General features: G+C 45.2%; 1 protein-coding gene across 1 annotated transcript; it reads left to right on the forward strand.

The window, feature by feature from the left end:
- Positions 1 to 360: 360 nt before the first annotated feature.
- Positions 361 to 9384, forward strand: LOC126443332 (uncharacterized; the record flags this gene model as incomplete). The annotated part of the gene is made up of 2 exons (XM_050090926.1): positions 361 to 536; positions 9176 to 9384. Coding segments are annotated over 2 exons (385 nt in total), but the record flags the coding sequence as incomplete, so codon positions are not given.
- Between the last annotated feature and the right edge of the window lie 2303 nt (positions 9385 to 11687).

The following is an 11687-nucleotide window of genomic DNA, read 5'->3' on the forward strand; positions in this document are numbered from 1 at the left end:
ATGTGGCTTTACACGTAGGAACTCGACGCTGCTGGCAGCTCCAGAACATTTCAGTTGGATACATCGTCAAGGGAGTATACATTCATACATTCAGACGTCTGTAATGTCAAATACCAAGAAATATCTGCACCTCTCTTATCGGATGTCACAGTTTGAGAAATGTATTTATTTAACAAAACCCCACTAGGCATCTGCTGTGCATTAATGTTTTTATGCCTGTACAAAACTGAATGTACTACAGTCATGCGCTGGCAGTAATTTCAGTGTCATGTAATAGTGCTACACGTAACTGTATACTAAGACAGGCTGCTGCTTGTGGATGTTACGAAAGTAATTTGAACTATTTTCTGTGTGTCTCAGGGTAACCACGCAAGTGATCAGCAACTCCACGGTTGGATTAAGGACATGGAACGTGTGAAAGACATGCTGCGCACGCAATTAACCGGATGGGTACAGGACTTGCAATTCTCCAGCAAACAGGTGGAGCACTACGAGGTGGAAGAAGACAAGGACGGGCCAGGGAACTTGACAATCAGGTATAAGCCAGTGTACACTCAAATGTCTGTCGTACTCACTATGGTTTATTGGAGTTTATCTCACTTTTATCCATTAAAGTATTCATTAAAGTTATAGAAAACAGAGGGATCATTTAATTCAAAATGCAGTAAAGAACTAGCATTAATAGACAGTAGTGAAGGACATGGTTACAGAAACTCGTGATTTACGCAGTTTTTTGACTCCGCTTAGCCTTCGATTTTTTGATTCGTATTGTGTCTTAAAATGTGCCACGTATTACGTAACAGACCAGCGGAGAAAACTGACACAAAAAACGATGCTACTGCATTTACTAGAGAAAGCATTGATGGTTACAGACACTTCCGAAGTTTTCATAATTTGTGCAAACAATGATGTGGAACCTGACACGAAAAGTGAGCGTGTTCTCGTCTTATTCGGGACAAAAAAAAAAAAAAAACACTTCGGGAGAAATTACGGTAATACCGTCTAGTTGCGACTCTAGTCCAGATAATGGCATCCAGTCGGTGAGGGAAAGAGGCCACAAGTCATGTTCATCTCAATACATGGAGGAAAAATCTAAGCAGCGATGAGGGAAGATGGGAAGACGTCAGCAGAGGGCAGGAAGCGGATAGCCATCGTTCTTATATTTTGTCCTGTGGTTGGTGTGTTTAAATCAGTCCGTAGTATAGAGCGTAAATAGTGGAGATTGTGAGCGGGAGGAAAGCGGAATAGTGTCTCGAGTGTTTGACATATGGGGCCGTGGAATGGAGTGTTGTAGGAGATACGTTGGCACTATGGAGGGTGACCAGGTGGCTTCCTGTGTGGGAATGGGCAAGCTCCCAGCAGGCACCCCAGCTCTTGTGGCGGTGTTGTTGGACTCTTTCAGGTGGCTTATTGTGGAATAGCTATGGAGGTGGAGAACATGGATTAGGATGGACAATTAGACTCAGTCGTGATTGCTATCAATTGGATGAAAGACTTCTGCAGTTGTATCTGAAGATGTCGGTAGGGGAGCTACTTTACGATGAGTGTGTCTGGGAAATGGACTAGGTCTTTTGAAACGAAGGTGATCAACCGACATCTACAGTTAAGTTCATCGTGGGAACTGATGTGGGTAAACAGCTGTGGAGAGGCAGTGGTAAGTGTGAGGAACGAAATTACGTGCTATAGGATGATGACAGAGACACAGTAGGACAGATCACGGCCAGGGTGGTAAAATACACACTCACGATAAAGTATTATGCAGGATGATTGAACATGATTTGTACCCAACTGGAGCTGTTTTCGAGGAACGGTATTGTTACTCCACGATGTTTATTGAGTGGGGATTTTTGGTTTGCTACTCCACATCTGTCATCAGAACTGTGAGTGGGTTACCGGTTCACTGTGTACGGAGACATGCAGATAGTGTGACGGGATAAAACTATCGACATTGGGTCAGGCAGTGGGAATGAAGGTAACAGTGGTTGGGAAGGTGAACTGAAAATCGGAGATGGGTAGATTTCAAGACAGGGGTGCACTACACAAAGGAAGCAGCTAATCGGATAGCAGAGAACTTGTGGAGTGCACGTGGGGGGGGGGGGGGGGGGGTTTCAGGCTAGCCATTAGTTTGAGGTACTCTCATAAACACTAGCCAGTTGGTACACATTTAGGGAAACCAGATAGCTTTCAGAGTAAAGTCAGTTCGACTCTGAAACTTTTATCAGCCAACTGTCGAAGTATTTGTAACATAGTTCCCAAATTTGCTCTCCTCCATGAACGCTCTCAGCCTCAAATTATTCTTGAATTGAGATCTGGCTAAGACCCAAAGTAAAAAAAACTCTGAGATATTTAGCGAGTCTTGGAATGTTTATCGGAAAGACATATTCGACGCCGTAGGAGGGGAAGTGTTTATTGCAGTTGACAAAAAATATTCTCTTTACTGAAGTTGAATTTGAGTGCAATAGTGAAATTACGTGGTCGCACATAACAGGACTAGGTGAAACCATATCAGTTGTTGGATGTTTTTACCACCCGCCCGACTCCGCTGGGACAGATGTGGAGCCATTCAAAGAATCAGCATTGCATAAATATCCAGATCACGCGACACTAGCTGGCGGTGACCTTAACCTACCGAGCATAGACTGGGATTCACTGCAGCTCGTGCAGACAGACAGTCTTGTGAAGGACTTTTGAACACATTTTCCGAAAACTGTGTTGAGCAGCTAGTTCGTCAGCCAGCACAAACAGGCAGGACCTTATCGATGGCGTCAGCATAGAGATGGGGATTAGTGAACATGATGTCATCATAGCGACTATGGTTACGAAAGTCAGTAAATCAGTCGAGAACGCTAGGAGAGTTGATATGCAGTTGTCAGCGTCTCACTTAGACAATAAAATACAATCATTTAATTCCAGAATTATGGCCATAGAGGAATTATGGCTAAAGTTTAAAGAGACTGTAAATCGTGATCCGGAAAAGTATGCGCCTACTAAGTGGAGTACGGGCGGAAAAGACTCATCGTGCTTTAATAACAAAATTCGGAAAATGCTGAGGAACGAAAGGCTGTTACATTCTCGGTTCAAAAGAGAACGCGCAAATGAGGACAGCAAGGTTTGTAGAGATTCGTGCGTCTGTGAAAAGATCTGTGCGCAAATCATACAACAGGTACCACCGGAGAACCGGAAAAAGTTTTGGTCCTCTGCAAAATCGTTAAGCGGATCTAACGCTTCTATTCAGTCACACGTTGACCAGTCTGCTTTGGCGCTAGAATATTCCAAAAGGAAGGCCGAAGTTAAAAATTCCTCGTTTAAGGAATCGTTCACGCAGGAGAATGGTACAAACGTGCCGTCGCTTGACCGTCGCACAGAGTCCCGTTTGGAAATCATAGTAATGAGTACCCCTGGCGTAGAGAAACAGCTGAAAATAAATAAGTGGCAATGCCTAGATGGAATGCCAGTTTGGTTTTACAAAGAGTTGTGTACGGTACTGCCACCTTACTTAGCTTGCATTTACCGCGAATCTTGCGATCAGCTCTAAGAACCAAGCGAATGGAAAAAAGTGCAAGTCACTCGCGCGTATAATAAAGGTAAAAGAACGGACCCACAAAATTACAGACCAATATCCCTAACACTTGTTTGCTGCAGAATGCTTGAACATATTCTCAGTTCGAACATAATCAACTTTCTTCAGACTAAGGAGCTTATGTGCACAAATCAACACGGTTTTGGTAAGCATAGCTTCTGTGAAACTCACCCTTTCCTTTTCTCGCATGATGCACTGAGAGCTATGGATGAAGGGCAACAGGCAGATTCCATATTTCTAGATTTCTCGAAAGCATTTGTCACGGTGTCCCATTGCGGGGTGATAACGCAAGAACGAGCATATGGAATAAGTTGAGTGACTGCAAGTTGACACAAGATGACAAAATTTCTAGTTGGTGTGATGAATGGCAGGTGGCTCTTGCTGTAGACGAAAGCGGATGAGCAGCAAAAACGAACCCGCAATATCCGGATACGGCACTCCAAGTGTCCTGCTTACCACAGTCACTTCGTTTAAATATCTGGGCGTAATGTTGCGAAGCGAGATGAAATTGAATAAACGTGTGAGGATTCTGGTAGGAAAGGCGAACGGTCGATTTGGGTTTATTGGGAGAGTTTTGTGAAAGTGTGGTTCGTATGTAAGGGAGACCCCGTGTAGGACGCCAGAGCGACTTCTTGTTCAGCATTGCTCGAGTGTTTGGGATCTGCTCCAGGTCGGATAGAAAGAAGACATTGAAACAATTCAGGGGAGCAGGTAGATTTCTTACCGGAGTTTCGATCAGCATGCAAGTGTTACGTATATGCTTCAGGAGCTCAGCAGGGAATTGTTGGAGGGAAGAAGACACTCATTTCGAACAAAACAACTGAGGAAGTTTAGAGAATCGGCACTTGAACCTGGCTGCAGAACGATCCTAATGACGCGAGCATACATTTCTGGTAGGGACCACGAAGACAAGATACGAGGAATTACGGCTCCTAAGGAGGCATATAGACAGGCGTCTGTCCCTCGCTCTGTCAGCGAGCGGAACAGGAAAGGAAACGACTAGTTGTGGAACAGGGTACCCTCCGCCACGCACCGCACCGTGGCTTGCGGATTATGTATGTAGGTGTAGATACAAAGGACGATAGTTGAGAGGAATTATTGGTTTCATGTCCGTAAATTTAGTGAAATCATTTTTGTCTTTGTTTCATTTGAAATCGTGAGGTTTTATCTATTCTATTTCATCTGTTTGGTCTTATGACTGCATGCATGAGGGTTGTGGTGTAATAGATGGCCCCAGTTGTGTGTAGATAAGGACATTGACAGGAGTTTATGACGGCGGTGACGAATCTGGATGTGGTTGGAACTTCTGGCTCCGGCAGTGGTGCGGGCGTTGGGGCGGGCCGCGGTTTGGGGCTGGCGACGGTGTTGGCGACAGAGCCAGCGGCAGAGGCTGCTGGAGAGGGAGTCGACGGTGGCGCAGGTGGCGGCGACGGTGGTGGAGCATTTGACGCAGGCAGTGGCGAAGGGGCTGCCAGACTACGGCTCTCTGTGAGTGGTGAAGCAGTGAAGACGACGACGAAGGGTGGGAGATTGTCGGCGAAGAACCACTGGGAGAGTCCAGGTGAGAGCTGAGGTGCTGGCGAAGTGTAGTGGGGCGTGTCAGTAAAACGGAGGATATACTTCGTACTGGAAATTTTGGGAGGACATTTTGAGGTTAACATGAGTAAAGCGAGTCAGAGAATATACTCCAGCCGAGAATGTGCTCATCGCGAGTAAAAGGGTGAGGGATGTTGCTCAAAACAAAGAACGTTCTCCGCTTTCGTGTTAACAAAACTAGAGGAGCTTCTCACAACCGGAAAATATTGAAGCGAGAACTGTAGCAGTCTTCGGGCTGAGTATGTTCTGCTAAGTTTTACCTACATTTTGGCAATGATGGCAGAATTCATATTGCTTGGGAGGCAAAAAAAGAAATATATAGCCCAACGAAGTGCTGAATTGAGGAGCTGTAGAAGTTTATATCGCTTTGACAATAAGAACATCATCTACGGACGACCTCTCAAAAGAAGTGAAAATTGAAACATTTTTATTGCTATTTAGTAGACCCAAGTTTTCAGACTGACGTACGAGAACATTTAGCTGTAGGCCTACACCAAACAACCGTGTCGCTGACTTTTCCAGACGTTCACCATCATGTATTCTCACAGCATAAGTCTTATATAGTGTGATGTTAGAAATAAGTAGGGTTACCAGAAAAATTAATAACTGGTTTATCGCAAACCTAGCTACCTGTTACTCGTAAGGAACGCATGGTGGGGCGCTTACGTGCTTTCCAAGCGAGCAGACAGTTGTGGGCCGTATTTAACCAAAATTATCTCGTGTTAGTGAACTCTGACAGAGTTCCAGCTTGGAGTAGATAAAAAGTCATGTAATCTTAAGATTTCGTTCGCATAATGTTCGCCTAACTTCTATAACTGAAAAGTTTTCCGCATGTTGTAAATTCGGTAACCTCAAGAAAATGCATTTTCATAAGCTGTACGTAATTGTCTTCATAATTTGTTGCCGCACATAAAATAAACAAAATGAAACGTAGTGCAACTCTGCCTGAACACAGTGGTGCCGGTTCCAGACATGTCGCCCGTTTGAGCGAGCTGAATGACACGTGACACTGCGCGTGCCTTCTGTGCCGGACACGGCAGACCACACACACCGAGAACTCAGCAGGGAGCAGAGGTAGTGAGAAAAAGGAACACTCTCGTCAGAGATTATGGCTTCGAATGTTTTGCTCGTAAGAACTTTCCCTGAGAATGTTCTTTTGCTCGGAGAATCTTCTCCAGAGAACGTCGTCTTGTTTATTCATACGACCCAGCGTGTTTACCTTCTGTTGGATGTCAGTACAAAGGCGAGAACCAAAGACGCATGAGGGGCCACAGCGGCAGTGGTGCAGCTTAGGTAGCGCCCTCCTAGTCCAGGCAGCGCACCATTTCGTGTCTCTTCTGTAGTTCACGTATCGCCATTTACAGTCGGTCATTTCTAAATTCCGTCAATCCACTTCGTTACTGGACTCGCATGGTACGTTCAGTAATGGCTCCAGCACTACAGGCCAAAGCCGCCTATAGCACACAGACCCTGCCTCTGTACCCTAATTGACGACGATTGCCTTCCGTGGCAGCGGTCTGCCCCGCTTGTCGACACTCCAGCTCCATGTGGCGAGCATTTATTTCGTCCTCTGTTGATTTGCCAATTTGCGTTGCAACGCACTTGCTCCTAAACTGAATATGGCAGTCAGTGTTGTATCATTATAGCTGTGTAGTACATTCGCAACTGTCCAGAAGTTTCGAGATTTTCTTTACAGCTTGTTTCACTGGATATTGTTTGTTCACTACCTTGCTGCATTTAAATCCGTTCTTTCGTTGCCTTATGGAATGAACGGCTCCATTACGTTAAAACAGCCCTTTCCCGAAATTCTTCCACAACCAAATCTCCGTATAATGTTTATTCAGATCATTGTCAGTATGCACGTACATCCTGCATCTGGGGCGTAGAAATGATGATTTTCATCACGCCACGGGTTCTGAGTCCCAGCTTGTCAGTGTTGCAGGTGTGGTACTGTAGCTCCAAGCAGAACAGCGTGCTGGTGTACGTGGCGTGGAAATGATTTGTGAGCCTTAGCACCATGGCACCACATGTCTTATGGGAGGGACAGCTTTCCGGTCAAACTGAGGACCCAGACATCACACGGAACTCATTATGATGCAGCTTCATGCTTTAATTGGCAATGACGTTGTCAATTAAAAGTGATAACCAAGGACCATACTACAAGGAGTACACGGAGTACGGATTGTTCTGCATTGTATGGAAACTTTCCATCGTTGATGGGCTATAGGGAATGTAGTCGTAGATTAATCAGGAAAAAATTGTCTCATACCCGATTCTGAGGGCTCCATTCTCATCATAATATGTACCTGACACATATGCATCGAATCGATGTACCGAACACTGACCTTAGGACAGAGTTTTACGGCCAACAATTTCTGTATGATAATTTTCACTGCCAAACTAGACACCCGCACCAACCAATCACGAAGCGAGACGGAGCGAATGCTTGAGAGCCAAGTAAACAAACATTTTTATGCAATAGTGAAGCGTCATTTTGTCAAGTTTTACGTCAGCAGACATGTACTTCTGCACGTCAAGCATAGCAGTGTGAGATGGTGGGATGCACACTGCCGGATGTAAGCGGAAACATTGTAAAAATGCCACAGCTGATAAGGGTATAATGAGTAAAACGAAAGACCTATTGTGAAATGAAAACACATGTTTGGTATTTGCAAAGACGGATTTGAAATAGTGTAAGTCATCGTATCGCGCTGTCCTTAGCCGTTGGATTGGCTGAAAGGGACTGAATAAGTGGACCTGCTCGACGGTACATTCACGTTTGTCCATAGAGCTCTTCTTCCTGTGGGAGTTCTGCTTTCAGCTGTCATACAGTCTTTACGGAAAATTATCGCAGATGCCACATCACCTAAAGCAGATAGGAAACTCCCTGGCAGGTCAGAGCCGTGTGTCGGATCCCCGACGTTTCAAGTGGCCGCACTCTCCACTGCAGAGTGAGGATTCGCCCAGGAAGCAACTCCCGAGGCCTCTGGTCACTGCAGTGCCCATCCTTCCGGGAGCGCTGGTCCCGCCAGCCGTGCAGGGGAGCTTCTGTGACGGCTGGAAGGCAGCGGCTGAGCTACTGGCGGAAGTAAGGCTGTGACGGCGGCTCTCGGTTCCTGCCTGCCCAGCTCTAAGTCTATTTTTTTAAGGACGTCATATTCGCCATTGACTTTAGAAATTGTTTTACAATTGCAGTTTCGACCTTATGAGCCATTTTCAAGTGGTAATGTGGAAGATTTTGCTTCAGCTAATGACAGACATGTCTACATGTCAGCGTCTAAAATCATCTATAACAAATTCGAACAAGTCATTCATATCCTTAACATAAATATCACATGTTCACTCTCTTGCAATGCATACGAAATTCTTCTTTAAAGAAAAGAGGTATTCTGCAGGAAGCGCTGGAGTTCTGCTGTTTGATGTGCCTGAAACCTGTTAAAACGATATAGCAGCACAGAACGGAGTGGATGATCTGCAAGAAATAGTTACAATTGGTATCTCACTCAAGTGCTCTGAAATCTAAAGATGAAATCTCGATGCGCTAAAATGCTAAGAAGATTTGCGATTGTTTGCTTTGTTACTATGCATCCTTTAAAGAATGAAAAAGATCCAGGTTTGTGTCCCAGTCTGGCACACAGTACTCATCTGCCAGGAAGTTTCTAATGCACTGCTGAGTGGAAATCCGCTCTGGATACTTTTAGCCGCGCGGGATTAGCCGAGCGGTCTCAGGCGCTGCAGTCATGGGGTGCGCGGCTGGTCCCGGCGGAGGTGCGAGCCTTCCCTCGGGCATGTGTGTGTGTGTGTGTGTGTGTGCGTGTGTGTGTGTGTGTGTGTGTCCTTAGGATAATGTAGATTAAGTAGTGTGTAAGCTTAGGGACTGATGACCTTAGCAGTTAAGTCCCGTAAGATTTCACACACATTTTTGGATACTTGTACGTTCTTGCATAAACTATACATGCTAGGTTTTCAACTTTTAACCTGGCAGCTTGTGTGCTACAGGCGGCCGCTGTTGAGTGAACGCCTGCTGCGCTATCAGCCGTGGAGCCCCTCCTTTGACGACGACTACAGTGCGCTGTGCAAGGAGCGGCAGCCAGAGGCGTCGCAAATGTTCAGCCTCGCTCACGAACTGTACGCCTTCCATCGTTTCTACTGGTACCATACAGCTGAGAGCGTCGGTTCATCCTACGGAGATGATGTCAAGATTGTAGGTAAGTTTAATACTGGGACCCGGCCACTTCACGGTTATGCGCTGAACACTGTTCAGTTGTTCGAGGAATGAGATTTTCTGATTTGTAGTTTTAGATATTGCGTGATTTTCCACGCCACGCAAGATAATCTCTGGTGCTCTTTCCAAAGTCAGTTTTTAGATTCCTCGGCAACTCTCCGTCTGGATCTATGACAAGCTAACTACTTCATTTCGATATATTATTGACTTCTTCATTATGCAGGGACTAAAAAAAGACTACGTACACAAAATTTTGGATTGTTTAGAGGAGATTAAAAAGAACAAATTTTATGTGAGACAGATGTCGCAGGTGTACCCTCCACCTGCTCGTGGCCCGTGAAGGTTTCGACGCCAGCGATGTACAGAGGCTGTGTGATGTTTTAGAGACGTTACTCAAGTGCCAGCTGGCTGCTAATGGTTGTGTAACACACTCGAAACAAGTGGGTGTCTCACAAATAATGTTTGCAGCCTCAGCCTAACAGGCAACCACCTCACCTGGGGTGTCTGCCAGTGTCTGGTACACTCAACAACTCCCTCCCGTAGGAGGCACGCAACACCTCTAAAACAGTGCCCATCCCACAGCACTTTGAACTCTGCCTCTGAACGCCAGTGCAGATAAGACCTTCATACGTGTGCGACACGTGCCTCATATAAAAATGTGTTCCTTCTTATCTTCTATAAACGCTCTAAAATTCTGTACATGTAGTTTTTTTCAGACCTAGTCTAAGGCTTTTTAAAAATGGCGAATGGTTTCTGCAACTTAACGGCTACAGACAAGCTAATGTTTTGTCAGTACTGTAACTTGTGTAGTGTTCTACATTTCTCATCTGTGATCCTGGCATGATACTGTTCGTATTTACTAATTTTCTTTGACGAATAATATTTCCATTTGTAACTGAACACTTAATTGTACTAAATACACTGTTAATATTATCCTTAGAAGTGTTAATACTATGAACTGTAGTAGGACTGAGGAAACACTGCATTTTCAGCTATCGCACCTGTCTGCTAAACAACTCTATTTGTTCAAATCACTATATTCTTTAAATTTATTATTTTATTCTCGTTGCTGGATCATCTATCGATCATCTATCTATCGTGCACCAGACATGAAACGAGTTGTAATCGTTTAATTCTCTCTTTGTACCTCCCTGATAGCTACTTGTTGGGTAGGGAGTAACTCCATTTAAATGAGAGGAAAGTAGGACAGTGGGCTTGTGCTCTCTCAGCGGAAAAATTATTTATGCCTGCCGTTATCAATCTTGACCGCTTCAGGCAATCGAACTTGCAGGGTTTTCATTGGTAGTAAGCCGACTAATTAAGAAACTAAGGTGGTCGCAAAGGGTTACAACAGATAAGGAAGTAAGTTATCATAAGAATATCCGTATACTAGAACCAGGAACTGTAATACTGAGAAGAAAGGCCTTTCCAAAATTTCGGCTGTCGCCGATAATTTACTGCAGACACTCATACAAATAATACTGGCACATAAAAGGAAATACGCATTGTTAGCAAGTTACTAAACAAGCAGACTCTTACCCATCTGTTGCCAGACTGAGCTGCACTCTGCAGCATGTCTATAATTATGATTGTAACTGTTATGGACACCGAGAACAAACGTGTGAGCTTTAGTTGATGTTTCAATTCCTCAAGAGTGGCGACAAGATATTAAAGAATGAGCAGCGACAAGACCTTACAGAGTTGTGGACCACTAGCCGTTTGTCTGGAAGCTAAATTTAAGCCCGACCTTAAAGATATCTTCAGGCGCTGGGCGGTGTGGCCGTACGGTTCTAGGCGCTTCAGTCTGGAACTGCGTGACCTCTACGGTCGCAGGTTCGAATCCTGCCTGGGGCATGGATGTGTGTGATGTCCTTAGGTTAGTTAGGTTTAATTAGTTCTAACTTCTAGGGGACTGATGACCCCATCGTGCTCAGAGCCATTTTATCTTCAGGGGAAAGTTGTCGTGATAATCCAGAGAGATCGGAGAGGTTGTGGCAGTACGGTCGAGATAAGGGGGGGGGGGGGAGGGGGAGAGAAAGAAGAAACCGGTGCGAACCTCTTCTGAGCACGTGGCGATGTTCTAAATGGTTTGCACCATCCAGCAGGCTGCTGCAACGCCCCTGTCTGAAAGAGTTGCCCTCGCCACTATTAAAACCGTGGCGCTTCTCTGCCGGCTTCTTTACGCATCACTGTCCAGCAGAACTAGATGCTTGCCCACAACAGACCAATGTATCAAGAACTGAGCCCTGATCTGTTGTCGCTGCCATTGTGTAACATCACCTAAAT

The sequence above is a fragment of the Schistocerca serialis genome, unplaced genomic scaffold (assembly GCF_023864345.2).
Source record: "Schistocerca serialis cubense isolate TAMUIC-IGC-003099 unplaced genomic scaffold, iqSchSeri2.2 HiC_scaffold_1457, whole genome shotgun sequence".
NCBI lineage: Eukaryota > Metazoa > Arthropoda > Insecta > Orthoptera > Acrididae > Schistocerca > Schistocerca serialis.